The 21,886-nt window shown below is 35.0% G+C and overlaps 1 protein-coding gene across 1 annotated transcript; it reads right to left on the bottom strand.

The window, feature by feature from the left end:
- Positions 1-931: 931 nt before the first annotated feature.
- LOC110097730 (protein LAZ1 homolog 1) lies at positions 932-21,418 on the bottom strand. Its single transcript, XM_020824276.2, has 8 exons — positions 21,166-21,418; positions 19,101-19,200; positions 18,695-18,982; positions 18,322-18,378; positions 7,684-7,792; positions 1,504-1,688; positions 1,338-1,426; positions 932-1,208 (listed from the first exon to the last, which is right to left on the bottom strand). Exons 3-8 carry the CDS (start codon positions 18,950-18,952, stop codon positions 947-949), a joined length of 960 nt encoding a protein of 319 aa, XP_020679935.2. The 5' UTR covers positions 18,953-18,982; positions 19,101-19,200; positions 21,166-21,418; the 3' UTR covers positions 932-946.
- Positions 21,419-21,886: the final 468 nt, after the last annotated feature.

Genomic DNA, 21,886 nt, shown 5'->3' with positions numbered 1-21,886 from the left:
TTTTTATTGAATATTTTAATACTTAATTAATATCCACTGAGTTGAGTTATGACTCAACCCTATATTTACAATTGTGTACATGTATTAGTCAAGGGATTTAAATGAATGGAAAAAGAAAGAACATGTATCTTAGACACAACGCTCCACAAGAAAGGTATTGTTTGAAATAGTTGTAATATTTTTCATTAAAATGCATTTGAGGATTTAGTGGCTCTTTCATTATATTGAAAATAGCTTATTGATGCAAATTCTATGAAGCAAAATTTTTAATTAACTGTCCAACCGTCAAGTCCCGCCACATTAATCCAAGACCCCAGGCCGAGTTGTAATAGCGGGGTTAAAGGATGAAATGCGACCATCAAAAGGAAAAATAACTACAAAAATCAGCATTTTGCTGCATTCTACGATCATTTTGATAGCAACTATCAAAGGGGAAAATAACTACTGAAAAAGCAACTAATATTAAACATACTCAAAATACAATTATAAAATTTTCAATTTTGACCGCTGACATAGTGATGGACAAACTAAAAGAGTTAATTGGAGCTTAGATGATATGTTGTGATGTTTGGTTAAAAAGTATGTAATATTAAACTTATCTTGATAAACAATTATGTAATGTTACTAAAAATATTAGGTTAACTACCATCAGCTAGGTTATTTCAGTTTTAAGAGATGAGTTGCATTTACTCAAGAGAAATTTTTTTTCCTCTGATGAGATTGGTGTAGAAATTGGAGCATAGACCCACCCACCTTCCACCGCCTAAATAATGAATTGTGGCAAAACTTGGATTTTTAAAAGATCAGACAAAGGATCAGCAATGGCGCTATATACACCTATATAAACTAAGAATGAATAAAATTCAAGCATATTTAACATAAAAAAAATGCCAAAGCTCTTCTAGGAAAAAAAAGTACATGTTAAATAAATGAACATTATATGGCATCATACCTCAATGCATATTATATAATCTTGGATGCGAGTTTTCAGCTCCTGTGCTAAATGGCCTCTAAAAGCTCCAGTTGAAAAGAGAAACGCAACAATAATTCCTTGCCACCAGGTTAAAAATACAATGGACTTGAACACAAGAAACTTGGCGAGAGGCTTTATATGATCGAGTTTGTCCTTGGTAACAGAATAGAACTGTATGAGGCAATACAAAGCCCATGTCTGGCTAAAATTCAAAACGACCGCTAGATATGGATACCTGACAACATATACAACATAAATATTCATCAAGAAATTCGACAAGTTAACCCAGTCGTAACTCAAAGTTGCATTAAATGGGCAAAAAGAAATTCTACTAAAAATAAGAGATAATGGAGATTAATCTTACCCACAAGTCCATTCAAACTTTCCTTCACCATAGACCCCAAAAAGCTGCAAAATGATTGCTAAGAGTGCACAAATTGTCTTCAATATCATCTGAAAAAGAGAAATTTGATCAAAATGTCTGTAACGTATCGTCAGAAATATTACCACGCAAAAAGATAAGTACTTACATATTGTACAATACCAATTTTCACAGCTTGATAGAAGTCTGGGCCAAGATACCATTTCCTCATACAACAATTCAATGGAAATGGATGCCTTATAACTCTATCTTCGTAAGCAAGTTCCAAAAGAGGCATGCTAGAACTGGTTTGGACCTGGTTCTCCATAAGCTTAATTGTTCTCTCCTCACCTCCTATTGGATGAAAATAAATAAATAATTATAATCATTGGTAAAAATTATGTTGCGGTAACTTTTAATTCACAAATAGTCAATGAGGAAAAAAAATCTATACTCCCGGACATGTGAGACAGATTAAAAAAGCAAACAAATTCAAGAACATTTCACGGGAATCATAATGAAATTTAGAAAAAGCACTTACGGTAACAAATATTCGGTAATCAATCAAACTAAAACAGTACACCTTTAAGGCTTTTCACAGACTTCCTATATCTTTTATGACAATTTAAAATGCTTCTTTGCATCATAAATCCATCTTCTCATAGCTTCCATGAAGTTGAGACATTTTGGTGGTTGTTTTTTAAGCTGAATATTTCATTCAGTATTATTAAAAACATGCTTGAAAAGTGAAGAGAAGCCATGTTGTGCCCATGAGGATCATTTGACTGGGAAGCTCAAGCTCAAAGTAAACTATGCCTATCACACCTCTCTCTCTCTGTGTGATTTTTTGTATGCACTTTTCATTGGTTATTGTTGCTAGAGCTAGCAGATTTTTGCTTAATCACTTCTTCTCGAGAATACTTAGTGCATTTTCTAGATCATTCTTAGTACCTCATATTCACTCTCTTTTGCCTCATGTTCCTTCGCCTCTCAATCTCTAATCGGTCTCTAAATCTCATGAATACTCTTGATTTTAATGTAATTTTTCATCACTTCATTTTTTGTATCTTCAATTCAATTTTTTTGCTTTCAAATACCTAAGAATTATTGTTATTAAATGTTATTATTATAATTTTTAAAAATTATTAGAAGTGGAGCAATATTGATTAATTAATATACATAATATATGTATATATGATATACAATCCATGAGCACCCTAATTAGTAAAATTTACTCTTCACTTAGCATTTCATTCATTGAAGCAAAAAAAAAAAAAGAACTTGCGCTTCACTAGGCAATTAGTGCTTCTAAAACACCGGTTTCATCAAGCGCAGGAAGCAGCACACCAGGAGGTGCAGGACGAACTCCTCCTTTCTCAATCTTTCAATCCGCTTTCCCATTTCACACTCATATATAATAACATTGATCTGCAATTTATTCGTTGTACTGCCATCATTATCATCAATCTCATTCCATCTTCCTAAAATCATTACTTGTTACTAGCTTACATTAGTAAAATGAAACAAAATAAGAAAAATTCACATGCAAAGAGTAATGAAATTTTAATAAACATAAACATGCAAATTCGAACTTCTAATACATCTAATGTACTTCTTCCTAAGACAATTGCTTCCAAACACGAGCTGCGTTGGGCCTTATTTCTAGTTTAGCTAAATCATTAAAAAAAAAATTTAGGGTCGGGTTACCTTTGACTGGCCATTTGTCCTTATATCCAAATTCAATTAAACATGACATGTACTTGACGGATTAGTTCTCCATCATACATACAAAAACAGTTACAAGGGTTATCAGCTTTGTTGTGGTTTCTCACTGCCATGTTACCTGAGTAACATATTTAAGATTGAGGGACTCTAAAGGGCGGATATATATATATATATATATATATATACACACACACACAACAACAAGCTTTTATCCCACTACGTAGCTGACCCCAAGTAGTGGTATAACAGCTTGTTATTGTTGTTGTTGTTTGTATACATGCATACATACATATATATGGGATAAGGGATTAAAATTCAATCTTCACAAACTTTTGTGGGAACATCTGGTGTGCGAACTAAAACTTTTGAAACTCAAGCTTTAGATAAGGGTAAGGGATTAATGGGACCCAAACCAACTGAACCACCAAAACTGATTGGACCATATTACAAATGTGGACAATATGGGCATTTTCAGCTGCTTGTAGAAAAAACAATCCTCCAAAAACTAACAACATTGGAAATGATGAAGAATTAGAGGAAGAGGAAGAAGAAAACAAAATTGAACCTGAAAATGAAATTGAATTAGAAAGGGTGGATGTAGAGGGCGATCAAGGTGATCAACTCCTAGTAATCCGACAAGTTTTAACTGCTAAAATGGAAAATGGGGATAAATGGCTTAGAAGAAACATCTTTTGAACCACTTGCACTGTTGAGGGAAAACTTTGCACCTTAATGATCGATAGTGAGAGTTCAGGTAACTTTGTTTCACAACTGATAGTAGATAAGCTTAAACTAAAATCTAAGCCACTTGCCAAACCATGCAAAATCTCTTGGTTCAAAGGAGGTGAGGTTCCTATAACAAAGCAATGTACTATTAGTCTAACAATTGGGAGTTCTTACAAGTATCAAGTTGTTTGTGATATTGTGCCTCTTAAAGTTTGTCACATCTTATTGGGTCGTCCATGACAATTAGATCATAAAACAATTCATAACAGGGAAAAGAATACCTACACTTCAATTCAAAATAATAAGGAATTCACTCTTTACCCACAAAAACACATTCCTGACCCACCTGACAAAAATATCAAAATTGCAAAAACAACCACTTGTGAACTGCTTCTTAACACAAATGAATTGAAACAATTTGAGGTAGCATACCTGGTCCGAGGAAAAGAATCTGATACAATTTCATAAATTCCTAAAGAAATACAACCTTTAATCCATGAATTTTTTGACATAACCCCTGAAGAGTTGCCAAAAGGTTTGCCCCCAATGAGAGACATTCAACATCACATTGATCTAATCCCTGGAGCCACATTGTCTAATCTTCCCCATTACAGATGAGTCCAACTGAACATAAAGAACTTCATAAGCAAGTGTCTGAACTTTTAGAGAAGGGTTTAATTAAAGAAAACTTAAGTCCTTGTGCTGTGCCTGCTTTACTTACTCCTAAAAAAGATGGAACCTGGAGGATGTGTGTGGATAACCGAGCTATAAATAAAATAACCATCAAATATAGGTTTCCAATTCCTAGGCTGAATGACATGTTAGATATGCTAAGTGGTGTTAAAATCTTTTCTAAAATTGACTTGAGAACTAGGTATCATCATATTAGAATTAGATCGGATGATGAATGGAAAACTGCTTTCAAAACCAAGGAAGAATTGTATGAATGGCTGGTTATGTCTTTTGGGTTGTTTAATGCTCCTAGTACATTTATGAGAACAATGAATCATGTTTTAAGGCCTTTCATAGGAAAGTTTGTGGTTGTGTACTTCGATGATATTCTGATTTACAGCATTCACCCCTCTGAACATCTTAATCATGTGAAACAAATTATGCAAACTCTAAGGGAACAAAAATTGTACATCAATATGAAAAAATGTTTTTTCGTGACTTCAAGTTTGACATTTTTAGGGTACATCGTGTATGCGAAGGGAATTAAGGTTGATCCTGTTAAAATTGAGGCAATTCAAAACTGGCCTACTCCTAAAAATATTAGCGAGGTGAGAGGGTTTCACGGTCTAGTTTCTTTCTATTGTAGATTCATTAAAAACTTTAGCTCTCTAATTGCTCCTATCACTTATTGTTTAAAAAAAAGGAATTTTTAAGTGGACACCTGGAGCTAAACAAACTTTTCAAATAATCAAACCAAAAATGAGTCAACCTCCAATCCTTAATCTGCCAAATTTTGATAAGATTTTTGAAGTTGATTGTGATTCCTCGCATATTAGTATATGAGCTGTGCTTAGCCGTGAAGGGAATCCCATTGCATACTTTAGTGAAAAGTTAAATGATTCTCAATCTAGATATTCCTTGCATACTTAGGAAGTATTGATGGTCTCGTCAGCAGTTCTTTGAGCTTCTACTCGATAAATGAGATCACCTTGGAGGGAACAATATCTCGCTTCAATAAAGAGTAGAAAGGTCTAGGATGGAGATCTCCAAGGAAAACACTTCTTAACATTTTTAGATCTACTACTGAGATTTAGCATGCATAAAAAAAAAAATCTTTCAAAAGGCTCATTAAGGATCTATCCCTCATTTTGGCGAATCCCAAAAAGGTTGGTGGAGTTCTTGATAATCCTTCTATTGGCGATGAATTCTTTCACAAAAGTTTGAATAATTTTACTTGAAAGAGAATATAATCATGTACGAGCTTGTCTTTTAAGAATTATAGGAAAGACCTGGCCAAGGACTACATTAGAAGCATGCTAGATATGAATGATGGTCTTGGAGTGATCAATATGCTCAAAAAAGTCAGAAGTCTCACCATATAGATCAATTATAGGCAATTTAAACCTTACTACAATAGAATGCTAAAGAAACGCATTATTTTGATGAGAAGTAAGTTAATTCATTTCCCTCAAGAAAAGTCCTGGATAAGATTTCATGCCACGTCTCTTACAACATCATGAGGGGCTTCATTAAAGTAACATTGATTTAAATCATCCATGACTGGTGAGGGTATAGCGAGCTGTTTTAAATCATCCATGACGGGCTGATTGAATAATACAAGACGGATATGTTGAACTATCAGTATTCGAGTGATCTTCATAAGATTGTGGTAGAGGGGGGCCTTTAGTATGATGAGATATATTGCTTGATTGGCATTATCCATAAAGTATTGTTGATTTTGTGGGGTTATAACTCAAACATACTATGGTGCTTCTTTTTATTATCCAGTCTCCTCTAATAGTTGCAAGATTTGTAATTGAAGTTCTTCCATCTTACACATACATTCTTCTAAAGTGAGGCCTGGATGACTTTCATCACCTATATTTTATTGTCCTTGATTAAGGGATTGATTATCAATCATTTGGAAAATTTTAGGGCATCCTTGATTAGGTATGGCATGTTAGGAATATTTTTCACAGATGGCATCAAACCGTAATATGCTAGAAAATTTGTGTCGGTAGAGTGTATTTTATTTCTTAGTTTTAGACAAAAATCCAGCAAGTACAGAACTACAAATTTTTTATGTGAAAAACTTATGAAAGGAAAAAATCATGGGGTATGGCCCAAATGCAAAAATCCACTATTGAGTAGAAGATCCAATAATCCTCTCTTCTTCATAATTGAACATAAGAGTAGTTACAATACAATTTTCTGATTTTCTCTATAGAATTATAGAAGTCAGGTGTCCACAAGTGAACCTAATAACCCAACAACAGGGTTGAATCTTAACAAAAGTCGGGTGATGGTGGCGGTGATCGCTAGTGGTGGTCCTTGGCGGTGATAGCAGAAAAATGAAGAGAATTTTTTAGTTCTTTCCACTCTTCAAACTCTCTTTCTATAGATAATGAAGACCTATTTATAGGTATTTTGAGATGGACATTTTAGCAAATATGGTCAGAATCTAAAGCACGCCTATTTATAGGCATTTTGAGATGAACATTTTAGTAAATTAGAAAAAAATTCCAAAGCACTCCATGATACAGTCCATATTAATTCCCTTGATCACATATCATCTTATCAAATATTTAAATGTCTTGATTATGCCAGAATCAAGATCTTAAGCTCGTTAGATTCGTCTCTTCTAGACACTCAATTTAACTATATGCTATTATTAGAGTTCATTTGGTCCATCAATTTATGTTCAGAAGTTTCCAAACATAATTCAAATGCTTGATTTGAGTTTATTTGGAGTCGGATCGGTCCTTTTATAGCGCTTTAAGGTTTGCATTATCAAGACTGTTCAATTTGACTATAAGTTTGTTAAAATTAGAGTTCGGATGAGCATGAATTTAATTCCAAAAATTTCCAATTCAAATATTTTCACAAGATTCATACCAATCTTGTGAATTTTCTAAAGTCTGTGTTATAGAGAGAGACAGAGAGAGAGAGAGATTGAAGTAATATTCAGATACATAGTATTTAAAATAATGGTTAATGCACCCATATCAATATGCTACCATTAATGTTAGCATTTCAAAATTTATCCTAAATAGTTTACCACAGATCAACCTGCACATTCTTCATTGTGTCCAACATTATAATACATCTAACATAAGATAAAGACCAACCCAAGCCGATGAAATTTTATTTAACACACTCTACTGTATCAAAGATGCCGAGCATTAGTTAAAAAGTAAAGAAGAGAAAATGGCAAAGGCAACCATACCTAGGCATGCAATTAAATACCTCTCAAAGCAATATAGAGCAAAGGCCTCGTAACAGTCGCGCATAATTTCACAGATGAATGCAGCTTTTGAATTCAATAGTGATAAGAACTAAGAACACAAAAAGGGGAGACTAGATTAATATCCCAGAACAAATGAGAACACTAGTCAAATAAACAAAAAAAAACAGTAGAAATGAAAGTCTTAAGATATTTTCTTGTAAAACCCGAATACGTTTACATTCCAAATAGAAAAGTCCAAGAACATTACAACCAGCACAAATATTTATGGTAGAAATCAGTAGATTACATTTAAATAAATATGAATTCCAAGCAAGTGAAGGTACAACCATTACATGAAAAAAAGGATAACTTCTTGGTAAATTACTATGTTAATAGAATTGAGGTTATCGAATTGTATAGAGGCTTTACAAAGCTCATTAGTTAAAAATAAAAGATAAACAAATAACCGTTTATTCTAGTAAAATAAAAAATAACGCTTGGATTATATCTTGATTATTCCTACCATAGAATTGAGGTTATCGAATTATATTTGATTAAAAGCACAGCAGATCAACGATTTGAGATTTTTTCAAGATGTAGATAATGTTGACCTCGCTTTTGTCCTGGTTTTGCCCTCGACTGTGTTTGATCGTGTTAATCGAGCTTCGTCGAACCCGATTCAATTCGAATCGACATTAATTTGAGTTTGATTTATTTTATCTTATTTTATTGAATTAATTTTGGGTCGAGTCGAGGCGAGTTCGAGTTGACCCGGATCGAACCAAACCTTACTCAATTTGAACCTGATTTCAGTCACTTGGATGTAGCTAAGTCCTAATCAAAATTTGATTGAATTTCCAAGCCAATTTGAATCCAACGGTCGGATCAGAAATTTAATCGGACGGCTCTGATCTCCCTTCTCTCCCTTTTCGTGCCCTAACTAAGGCCAAAAGCCTCCTTGACTACCCCCGCCTCCCTCTAGTTCGCAGGGCCCAGAAAAGCCAAGGCACGGAACTCCTTCCCTACGGTCTCCCTCATTGGCGAACCTAGCGAAGCCGACGAGCTCCCGTTCGAAGCCTTCCAGGTCGTGGCTTCCCCCTCTCCTGCTTGTCGTTGCTGTTCAAAAATCCCAACCGAGCAGTTCTCCCCGTCTCCCTTTCGTTTTGCACGGCCAAGGTCGGAAGACCCCCGACCTCCCTCTCTCGTTCTCTCCCGGTTCGTGAGAAGCCCAGGCGAATCCTTCTCTAGGTTCGCAAGGCAGCCGCCCGGATCCCCTCTCCTCTCTCTCGCGCAACTTAGCCGGACGGGATCACCCCGTCTCGATGACCTAGCCCAGGCGGAACCCCCTCTCTGGCTCCGTCTCTCTCTGTGTTCGCATAAACAAGGAGGCCGAAGCTCCCCTCTTCTCCCCGTGCCCTAGTTCCCTCGGTTCTCCTCCCTCCTGTTGGATTCGCCTCTTCCTTCGGCCGGCCTAGCCCCACCACCTCTCACTCTCGGCTTTGCACACCAAGGCCGAACCCGACGGACCTTTTACCCTGTCCGACTCCTTCTCCCGGACCAGACCTGACGCCCCTGCTCCCTCCATCTCTCTGATTCGCGCGAGGGACAAGGAAGCCTAAGCCTCCCGATTCCCTCTGGATTCGCACGCCTGACACTCCTCCGGTAGCTGGATACGAAGCCCCTCTTTCTTCCCTAGGGCAGGTGACCTCTTTCCTCCCTAGGGCAGGTGACCTCTTTCCTTTCTTCTTCTTCTTATTTCCTTTTCTTTTCTTCTTACCCTTCTTCTTCTTCTTCTTCTTCTTCTTGTTTTCCTCCTTCTTCCCCTTCTTATTCTTCTACTACTTCTTCCCTTTTCTTTATAAAATCTGAGAATGAAACTTATTTGGATTGTCTTTCCATACTCATGTATACATATCTCTTTACTAAAATGATGAATCCATGGATTATTAGGTTTCCTTTGTGAGTTATTTGGAGAGTCTTGATTGAATAGGTGTAAATCATGGCTTTTATGGTGACTTTCTTTTCATGACTTTATCAATATTTGCATATTTAGTGTTTGACAAAACGCCACAAAAAGAATTTGTGATGTTTGGATAGTTGTTTTCTTAACCAAGTGCTTTGGGAATACGCTTAGATGCAAGAATTCTACATCATCTCTCATTTCTTTGTCTTTCTTGAGAATGTGAGACTAAGAGTGAACATTTGTGTTGAAGAGGAGTGATAGTTGGCTTAGTCTGTTGTTATTATAGTTCATGCCATACAAGTGATATGTTCTGTAATAATTATATCAATGGATAACCTTTTCTTCCCTCTTGCATAAGAGTATGTGGTATATATTTGGACTTATGCTAGGAGTTGAACATTTCTATTAACTTCATCTCACATATGAGAATTTCAAGTAATCCTTGTTTTGTGATTGGTGAAACCTCTATTCTTAATCCTGTATTTAACATCATGAAAGTTTTTCTCTTCATTTTAGTGAATCATTGTGGGCAAGCACCTTTCTTATTGATGATTTATAATTGAGGCTACATTAGAATTTAATGGGTGGGAGTTGACATACATGGTCCTATTTCACGTTCTTTATATGAAAGCTCTCTTGTTAATGTCACGTATCTAGTCTCTCTTATGGGCCAACTTGATTCTCCGCTTATATAGTTTGTGGAGGCTCTTTCCTCTTTGAAGTATAAATGCCTTTATGAAGAGGTCAATGTTTGTTCTTCTTACATTAATGTTGGTTAGAATTGTCATATCATGAAGTCTGATTAAAGTTCTCTTTGAATATTTGATAGTCTTTATTATGAAGGTTGGAAACATATTGAAAAGCAATCATATGTTCTATGTCTTGAATCAATGTGACATTGGGTGATGGCATGCTATTTCTCCCTTGAGCTTTGGAAACAAAATAATGACATAAGAATTTCTTTCTCTTTTTTTTCAAATACATTTTGTATAGGTGTTGAGCTCGAAAAGTCTTTTGTTTCAGAATTTTACTCTTGTCCACTCATACATACATGTTATAAAGGAAGTTGGGTGATTACATAAGTGGTCTATTTCGAAATTTGGAAAGAAGTATGTGATGGATTTTCTTTTCCATCTTCTAAGTTATATATTTGCAAGTTTGATTCCTTTGAATTTTTGTGGCATGTAGTATGAGATTGGAAAGGTTGTTGGAGAAAAATCGTGGCAAGTATTCGCATATTTCTCATAAAGTATTTTGGAGAATGATTAAAGAACTTTCCTGTGATTCAAATATGAGTTTGCACATGGATTTAAGCGGAATCTTGCTTCCTATTGGCTGAAAGTCTTTTCTTGGATATTTGAAAGAGTGAAATTGCATTGGACCTTCTCTATCTCTTTTGCATCGAATGTTGGGTGGGAATAGAATGAGTTGGAAGTATGTCTAGTTCTAAAGAATCATGGTGAGTGATGGAATACTTTTATTTTTACTCTTAAGTATTGGTTTCTCCTTCGCTTGTATGAGTTTTATATGAAAATCATATTGATTAGTATGAATGGAAAAGTTTATGAATGGCTTCATGTTTGAAAGATTTATGACCCACTTTATGTTTAAAAGAGCTTTGGTTTGTCTTATGTTGAAGAAGTGTTATGATTTGCTTTATACTAAAAATTGTGTTTCTTATGATTTGCTCCCGTTGTTTCTTCGCAAACATTTATATTTAATGAAAAAGCTTTGTGAGTCGTTTTATGTTGCGAAGATTCGCGATAGATTTTGTGAATGTATTATAACGAAAGCTTTTGTGGAATTTTCTTGCTGGAGAAGATTTATGGATTCCTACCCCATTCCAAATAAAAAGAAAAGCACTTGAATTGTTTTGTTTTGTGTTGGAAGGTTTTAGTAGGTCGTTCATGTAGGGCTTTATGTGTAGTCTCCTTGGAAAAGTTTTATAAGTCTTTTGGGGATTCATGGTCTTACGATTGGCTTTGGGTTGAAAGATTCTTTTGTGTCTTTGTTTTTTGAGTGAATGATCTTGTTTATGTGGGCAGTTGTCTTTCTTCTTGCTTGCACTTGTTTTCTAGATGGTTTTGGATTAGTGAGTAGTAAGATCATGTTTTGGGTTTTAAGAGGCCCATTTTGGGTTGCATTTTGGGAGTTTGTTTTCTTTTGTCGATTGGAGCTTTATTTAGAGGGTAGTTAAGTTTGTTTGAGTTGAGTCTTATATCAAGTGCTTTGTTTGGATTGTGGGGACATCAAAGGGCATTGTAAGTGCCTTCTTCCCTATTCGTATCATATAGAATTAGGGAGGATGCTATTTTAGAGACATGCTCGACTTCGAAGAATCATGTCCAATAACAAAATGCCTATATTCCTTTTATATATGATTTTCATTTTTCTCTTTCTATCTTGTTTAGGCGTCTTTATTTTTTTTACTTCCCGCTCTTCTATTTATTATCGTAATTTCATTCATAAATCCCTAAACTTGCTTATACATGTACGAATGTCTAGAGGGTTAGAAGTGAACTTTCTTTTGTCCCCTATAATATTAGTGACACCTAAGGATGAGAATTAAGGACCGAGTCTTAGGTAACATAAACTTATGATGCATGCTCCCTATAGGATAGAGACATCAAAACATAGAAAACTTAGTGATATATTTTCCTATTTAGTACCCTCTTAATCTATTAATAATTAACCAACAAATTAACCTTAATCCAACTCGGAATATACTAAAACACTTAATTTATATTCAAACTATAATTAATATTTCATAATCATTAAAATACAGAACCTAAAATCAAACTTAACCAATCTAATAATGAATTCTCAACCAACGTAAAATTTAAAAGACATAGATCGAGTTAGGAAAACAAGCCTAAGCTAAAACTCATTAAGTTAAAAATCTTCTAAAACCCAAATCTACTAATCCACCTAAAACCTTAATCAAACATTAAACTAATCTCTTAAAACCAATCAACAAATCTTTTAATGCAACTATATCAACTTGATTTTTAGGATGGACTACTCCGGGCTGCGGGGCTAAGTGTCCTAAGGAGGCCTGGTTCCTCGAGCTTGGTGGCACAACGCCACGAACCAAGTTGATAGCAAACTTAAATAATTTAATCCCTTAATTGATAATAAAATCATTTAATCCATCTTTCTTTTAATTTGCAACCAACTAATTAATCCAACAAAAATTGGTTACCACTGAGTAACTCAGGCCTACGAGGCTATTAAGTTAGCCCCAAGGAGGGTGAAATAAACCTCACGGCCTCGGTGTGAAACAAAGGTGGTAATCAATTAAACACTAAAAAAAATTAAAATCAATCCTAAAAATACTAATATTTAAACTCAAACTAAGATCTTCCTTTTGACCTCTAACAAACCAAATGCAAATAACTTGAACTAATTACCCTACATAGGACATACCCTAAACTACACAGCCTGTCACACACACTTCAGATTTGTTTGGTTAAGATACGACTTCTAGCTCTAGGTTAGACCGATGCTTTCTTTTGTTATACAGTGTTTACTACATGTACATATTTTATAAATGCAATTCTTAAATTTCATGTTAGTTATATTTTTATTTACTTGCATTTCTTTTCTAAATGGCATCTACGCTTATATATATATTTTTCTGTTATCTTATTTTGCGAGGTACATTGGAGCTTAATGATCAAGGATCGAGCGACATCACTTGCTTATAAGCTTTTAAGCGGCAGCGCCACAATCTGAGATCATTTGCTTGCTTGGAGCTATTAAGTGGCAGCGCCACATACATTCAGGTATAATTTCTGCAACATAAACTCCTAATTATATATCGGAATTGCTACACATCACACACAACTTGTTAATAGGTATTCTAGCATGTTTAGATAGCTGACCTTAGGTTAGTTCACTACCGAAGCTTTGGCCCTATAGGTCAAGGCTTGGCCCCTTTCTGTGAGCCCTAGAGACCATTAGGGTCATTTAGGCCTGTAGAGTAGGCCACCCATTTGTGCCATTGGGCATCGTCGTTTTCCCACACGAAGTGGGCATCGCTAGGATTTTGGCCTTTTTCTGGTTTTGGGTATGATACCCCCCACCTTCTGTGAGCCTTAGAGACCATTAAGGTCATTTAGGCCTGTAGAGTAGGCCACCTATTATGCCATGGGCATCGCTGTTTTCCCACACGAAGTGGGCATTGCTAGGATGGTTTTCTGTGCGGGTAACTTGCCAGGAGGGTACTCTTAGGGTGTTTATTTACTTTTTTTGTACTCTGAATGTCATGCATGCATTTGTTTTTACACACCTTATTTCACATTGTACTTCACTTACATATATGCATTACATTAGTAGACCTAGGGATATTTCATATCCGTTTCATGCATCATACATAGCGCTAGGTACATTCTTGTGCATATTGTGAAGTCCCTGATTGAAACCCTTTTGAACTACATATCCTTGATTTCTTAAGATAGAGTTTTCCTATCTTGTATATATATAAGGCGATTGATTGTGTTTAGGATGTTAGCTGGCAGCTCACTACAGGCAAGCATAAGCCCAGGTTGTACACCCCTCAGTGCGTCCTTTCACTTCTGGTATGTTTTGAGTCTGTCATTTCTCTTAGGGTAGCAATTCGATCCTGAATCTTTTAAACTCAAAATTTTAATCATATCTTTATCCATTCAAAAAGGTTTAATCATCATTAAAGATAAATAGAATAGACTCTTTGGAATAGAACTTAGGAACTCTTTTTGTGCACCAAATCAAGAAGTAAATAATACACCATCCTTAATCGAGAGTTTTCTTAGATCGATGTCTAAGATGTAATTAACTACGGGGGCTTGCGCCCGTAGGAAACCGATCCCCACAATCAAGTAAACCCTATTCGATGCTGATGTATCGAATAGGGGAAATCTCGTGAATTTAGGGTTATATATATTATTATCCATCAAGGTTGGTAGGTGAAAGCCGCTACCCTCCATGGCTAATCGTATGTATAACTCCATCTGCTCTTCCATCGGCTTGCTTGTGTCGATTGTAAAGGCCTACGACCATTTTGTCTTTCGGGATAGTGTGGTCGTATCCTTTGCATTCGAACCACATGAGCAGAATCCTTTCGGAGACCCACAGATAACTTTCATACTCGGTTCTTTCTATCTTTTCTTTTATCAAGTATCTATCAATTTAGACATCTTTAATGGTATCATGGTGGAAAGGATCTTCGGCAATGTTAATTGTGCATGCTTCTCACACACCATAATCATTAGTCCGTCAATGTAAACTTTATTGTCTTCAAGAAATCTTTTGAGCCACATTTCTTTACAGATGTTATGGGCCATAACCCTAAATTCCACTTAAATGCTACTTTCATAACAAATGTCTGCTTTTTATTTCTTCCTGCAACTAAATTTCTCATTAAAATGAGAATAAACATAAGTGGATTTATTATCAGTCAGCATCCGTAAAGATTTCAAAACTTCTATTTGCTCCTTTCTAGAATAATAAGTCTTTTTTTCTGGTAAACTTTAAGATATATTGGTATCTTATAAATAGTATCAAGATGTTCATACGTGGGGACATTCATGTATCAACTAACTACATTGAATGGGAAGCAGATATCATATCTACTGAGGGTAATTAAGTCATGAGTCTTCCAACCAGGCATTGGTACCTATCTTTGTCAACTTATGGCGTACCACTTTGGGACCCACTTTTATTGATAGCGTCCACTGGTGTATTAATAGGCTTAGATCATGTGATACAAAATTCTTTTGGGTGGTTCAAAGTTTACTTGATCTTGCAATTTTCATAAAAAGGAAAATTTTTAAGGCCCCCAAATCTTTAATTTCAAATTCATTTGCCAAATTTCATTTTATTCTGCTTATCGCTTTCTCATTGTTGTTAATAATGATAATATTTTGAACAAAGACAATGAAAATTGTAATTTTATCTGTTGATGATTGACTGACAATTAAAGTGTGATCAATCGATCCTTCAGAATACCCATGCTCTTTAATATTAGCGATGAATTCATTAAATCAAGCTCTTGATGATTGCTTTACACTTTATAAAGATTTATTGAGTCTTTAGATTTTATTTTTATTGTTAGCTGTCTCAAACCGAAGTGGAATAATCATATAAACTTCATCTTCATAACCACAATTTAGGAGGACATTTTCAGCACATAGTTGATGAAGTGGTTAATCTAGATTGGCAATGAAAGAGAGGATAACCTAGAAAGAAATCATCTTAGCAACTGATGCAACGGTTTCTTGATGATCAATCTTATATATTTGAGGAAACCCTTTAACAACTATTCTAGCTATATACCTTTCAATGCCCCCATCAACCTTGTATTATCTATTTGCACCAAACAAGTTTCTTCCTTTTTGGCAGGTTGAGAGTATTTGTGTGTCATTTTCTTCCAAAGCCCATATTTCATCAGGAATAATCTCTCTCCATTCAAGTTTACCTTTAATGCTTCAAAAATATTGTTAGAGATGCCTATGAAAGAAAGATTTGTTATGAAGGCAAGGAACTGAGAAGATATATTTTCATAGGAAATATACTCATTGATTAGGTTTTTGGTGCAAATCTTTCTACCCTTCATGTGAGCAATCAATGTCGTGCTTAAATATAGTATTACCATGTAAAGAATAGTCAAGGAATGGGGCGAACACTTGTTTGAATCATCCGAAATGCTTTAAACTTCCTCGTTAGTTGAAATTTCCTAATTTTTGAAATCGACAACACATTATAGCTTGCTCATTGTATGTGATCTAGAGAATTGTTTGTATTACATACTGGACCTGAATATATGCACCCCGGTCTATCGGTATGGGACAATTGTAGGAATGTTGTTGGGTCAAATTTTCATAATGCATATTAGTTTTAAGATAAGACACTCCCTAAAGATTTCACCCCTATTTTGCAAGGAATTTAGGATCTAATTCCAGATTTCCTATAGGTGCAAACCCCATACTTAATTATCCACCCCATGACAAGAGAGAATTTTTTATTAAGAGAAGTCATTAGATAAGCAATAGGCACCGAGCATATAGAAACAACAAATTAAGTATTTAAATTTTAAAACTTATCAACAACAACAACAACATCAAGCCTTTGTCCCACTACGTGGGGTCGGCTACATGAATCCTTTTTCGTCATTGTGTCCGAATAAAAGTCAATTTCTCATTTAAATCTAATAAAGAAAGATCATTTCTAATATTTTATAACCAAGTCTTTTTAGGCCTACCTCTACCTTTCTTAACATAAGTCAAATCTAATACATCAACTTTCCTAACCGGGTCATCGGAAGGCCTCCGTTTAATGTGACCAAACCATCTAAGGCGACTCTCTCTAATCTTATCTTCCACAAGAGCTACTCCAACCTTTTCACGTATATGCTCATTTCATATCCTATCTTAAGGGTCAAGCCACTCATCCACCTAAGCATCCTCATCTCTACCACACTTAACTTAGTATTATGCATCTCTTTTAATGGCCAACATTTGACACCATAAAATAGATGGTAGGAGGAATGCAGACGAACCCCAATTAAAATCTCATGGTTTCGTCGTCTCAGATTGTCATGGTTGCTGGTCTACTTAGTTATAAAAGGTATTTGATAGGAAACACTTGTAGATCTCAAGTATTTCCTATCAATCTTTGGAAAACAGCAAAAATCCTCCACAAGAATCCACAGAAAACCAAGAAAACAGTAGAAAAATTGTATGATTTGATGAAATAGAAACGGAAAACAACAAGATACAATTAATCCTCAATTAGAGAGAAGGATCAATCTCTCCCAAATCTCTAGACACCGCTAGGCCCAAAGAAAACCTAAAACTAGATCTCAAATTTCAGCCAAATTCAAGATGCCCTAACCCTAGGAAAACAAACTATTTAATGCATATAATTCAAAAGGAAATCTCTAAACAGTCCCTACATTCAAATTCCCTCCTAAACTTTCTCAAAAATCCTTCATAAATCAGCCCGGTGGAGGTTTGCGGTCCGCTCGGTCTCCACGGGAGAGGCAGAACCTCCGCCTCTACTTGCCTAGGTCGGTCCCGTGTGGACTGACTGGACCGGTCTAACAAAACTATCCTCCCAAAGATGAGTTCAGGATCTTTGATGAATTCAAGTGTGTGACAAGTTAGGGTCGCATTCTAATTTGATTAAGCTAACCTAGTTGATCATGCATGTACATGATACTTTATGCATGATAAGATTTTAGAAACTATGATGTTAAACTCATACCAGAACAATATAAGGGGAAAATGAAAAAAAAAAAAAAAAAAAAAACTAGCAGCAGCATAATTATCCTCTTAAAACACCAGGCATAAATAAAATAAGATTAAAAAAGGCACCAAGAGCCTTGTATTCTGGTTGCTAAGCAATTGGCTGACCACACGACAATTCAAGGGTTTGAAACCAAGGCATGGGACTTTCTTATGCATTAAATGACAAGAGGGGATCAAACTCCGCTTATATTTAAAAAAAGGAAATACTGACAGGAAACTAGGGGAAATTATATCAAAAATTAACAATTGCGGATTAAATTAAGAATGTATTCCAAATAATGCAGTGTAAAATAGCTTCATAAACTCTGAACGTCTTCAATTTAAAAAATAGACGAACCACTAAATTTAGCTACAGTGACCATAACATTGGGATTAAGTTATAAGTACCGATTCGATAGCATAGACAGGAACCATAAGAATGATGCCGATCAGAAATTTCTGCTCCTGAAGAAAATAAAAATCACTAGTCAGTTTTGTTCAGCAGCACTAAGTATTATATCACAAGCTTCGTACCCTATGCACATCAAAGATTCCAAAATAAATTTCAGCATTCAAAAGTCTTCTCTATTGCCATAACTATTACGTAGGAAATTAGGAATGCACAAATAAAAGTGATATAGATAAAAATACTGAAATTCCACTACAAAATAATTTTATATACAGCCTTAACTACATAAAAATTGCACAAAATAAAACCAAACACAGAAAAAGAGACTTGCATGCAATACAATTACAAGCGGAAAAGAACATAAAGTCATACCTCGGGCTCATAATACACAACAAGATGATCCAATACAAGGAACAGTGACAAGACTACTGAAACCAACACGAATATGCCTGCACTTAAGATCGGCCAGCTCAGAAGTATGTTTGACTGTCCATACAGGTTAAGATATAACATTTTCCTTGAGATGCCAGATGACTCAGCCGCAGAAAAAAGGAAAAATATTGAAGGAAAGACCATCTTCAATGCCATCTTAGCAAGAGCAGGAGTTTGTACGCTCCAAAACAAGAACATCCACCCATATACAAATAACTAGCTATATGCCTGCATGCACATCGCACTCTACTTCTTCAAAAGTTTTCGTGCACAACAACGAAGTTAACCGACATATGTAATGTGGGTAATAATAGCCAAAACAATATTAGAAGGTGAATGCCAGCACCTGGATGTTTAATCGACAAAAAACCACGTTGCTTGACATTATTTGCTGAGCATAGTGACGGAACCACATTCACACTGATGTCGGATGAAAATGCAAATATCTGAAGAAAATAGTAAGAACTTTATGTGTCAAAAGATTAAAAGAAAAACTTAAAGTATACATGCTTTGTATAATCCTAGTGCTTAGAAAAACATCATGATGAAAAGCTAAAATATTAATCCAATAGATCAAAAAGGTCAAATAAAACATCAGCGTCTAATGTGGAAACACTATGATAAAATATGGAATAAGTGAGCCAAAAGCTTCCTACAGCTAAGAAATCAGGCAAAGTTATGAAACAAATAATAAAATAGCTACAGAACAAGAAATTTACAGAAAAGCACAATTGCTTTATTTTATCTCACCAGTGCATTAGTTAAGTCAAATTAGTATTTTTCTTGATAGTCAAAAACAGCATGCATGATTAGCAAGGAACAACAAGGACAAAGTAAGATAATGAAACTTAGATGTTAAATTTCTAGTTTTCTTTCAATCAATATATCTAAGAAGCATAACCCTAATGAATTCATGAAGTAAAGTATTTCAAGTTCAAAACATGTTGCTCTATTTATATTTTCCACAGTAAGAATAAAATGAAAAAATGCTAACTATATGTTCAGTTATTTCAAAGGTACAATTGATAGTTTGTTTATTCAATTACCTTAGTAATCTGCACAGCAAAAACTCATAGGTACAAAGTAGAAATCAAGCATTTACAAATGTTAACACAAAATTAACATGGAAGGTAAAGAAACTAAAACTTACAACAATTTTCCTTCTCGTGCCTCAGTTCCGCAAATAAAACACATATATGTATTACATTCCTTCAACCCAAACTTGGAACACAGCTTATGAATGCTACAAGTGTAGCATTCATAAATAAACACACTTGTATTTAACTTCCAGAAAGTTGGATACTGCCCATACTAACGCACATCAGCTTTTGAAGAAAGGCTACTAAAATAAGATGCACCAAACTCGAAACCCATTTGGCAAAGCTTTTTTATTGCTTGATTATCTTTTTTGAGACAAAAAAAAAATCATCTTTATTGCATTTGGTTAAGTGCATGACAACTGATACAGTGTAAAATTCAGCTAAGTTAAAATGTAGGGTAATCAAAAAGCTGATATGCTTTCATGAGACATACATTTACTTTTGCCCTTCTTAACACAAATATACCATTAAATAATCTTAACAATACCCTTCAATATTATTTTTCCCATTTCATTAAATACCCTCAATAATTCTTTCTATTCGCATGTAAATCCTTTCCTCAATTCATGCAATTCCTTACCTATATATCAATTCGAATATCCCTGATATTGTTCCCTTCCTATTTATGTACAATTCTTTTTCCTTCATCACAATAAATGCTGATCCTTCCCTCCCATTGCACTTCAAACAACACCATTCAGGAACAATTCTCAATAGGGACTCTCCTTCGTTCGTATTGTGATCGATCAACAGGTCAATTTTAGGGCATCCACTTAAGGTTAATCAAATGTTACGTCTTAAAGTTTCGAAGTACGTAGCATCCACTAAAATGTCTAATTCAAGACAAAATATGGCAACCAGTGGCCAGAGACAAACTGCTAAAGCTCGCAAGTAGCTGTTCAGTCCGACAGAACTCCAAATCAGCAGCTTTCTCCAACGAAGCAAAGCTTTTGTACAATTCAAGGAAGAATACAGCAAAAATCTAGCAAAAATCAAATTGAAAGTACAACAATCACTGCAAGTAGTGAAAAACTCCGTTAAGTCCAATTCACTACTGAGAAAAAAGTACAACTGAAAAAACAGTATCAATAAGCATTCGCCTTAAGTGAGAAAAAGAAACCGGTAAGCACTATGCCTCAAGGAATCCAGATCTTTTAAAAGCGAACCCCCGGAAAAACAGTAGCGGCGTTCCTGTACCGAACTGACGCATTTCGTAAACTCAAAACCCTAACTACTTTAGAAAATTATAGCGCCTAATTACTCGAAGATATCTGAAAGGGGGTACTGATAATGTGAGTTACTGGTTATAACCTGAAAAAGAGGTTCAGACAGAGAGTTCTACAATCAAACTAGAGAGTTACTGAATCGCCTGCAAGCTTCCTGATTGTTTTCTTCTTTCACCCTCCTCGAACAGCCTGTTACATGCTTGTATCTCTGATCTGTCTCGGAAAAAATTATTACGTGCGGACGAGCCCTACAATTTCTTCCGAAGATCGGACAGCTTTCCAACTGGCAACGGAGAACGACGAAAATCCGTGCGTGAATGCCATCTAGGGACTCTATGTTATAGCAAATCGAACCGTCCATTGGATAAAGCGATGGATTGATAAATGCGGGTCGCGGGTAGTCGCATAAAAAAAAAAAATTTTGGGAAAATTAAGGAGTCGCATAAAATTTAGTAAACTTTGCAGTATGCTTGCAACTTCTGGAATGTTTGTTTCATGGATATGATGCAACATTATTTTATTTTTTATATTTACAATTATTAAAATTGCATGCATATCATTTCAGTCATTAAAAGTTAAATAAATTTTATAAAATTTAGATAAATAATAAACTAAGTTTTTATATAATATATTAATTTTTAAATAATATCAAAATATCACTCATATGAATTTAATTAATATAAAAAATATATTTTCAAGCATGTTTTCCGGTATCATTTAAACATTAAAATGCTATATTAATAAATATAAAATATGTAAATACATATAACTTTAATATTATGCATGTAAATTTTCCTAGATGTTAT

The sequence above is a fragment of the Dendrobium catenatum genome, unplaced genomic scaffold (assembly GCF_001605985.2).
Source record: "Dendrobium catenatum unplaced genomic scaffold, ASM160598v2 fragScaff_scaffold_1344, whole genome shotgun sequence".
NCBI classification, from domain to species: domain Eukaryota; kingdom Viridiplantae; phylum Streptophyta; class Magnoliopsida; order Asparagales; family Orchidaceae; genus Dendrobium; species Dendrobium catenatum.
Note: the sequence above shows the minus strand (reverse complement) of the source record. Positions and strands in the feature narration are given on the sequence as shown.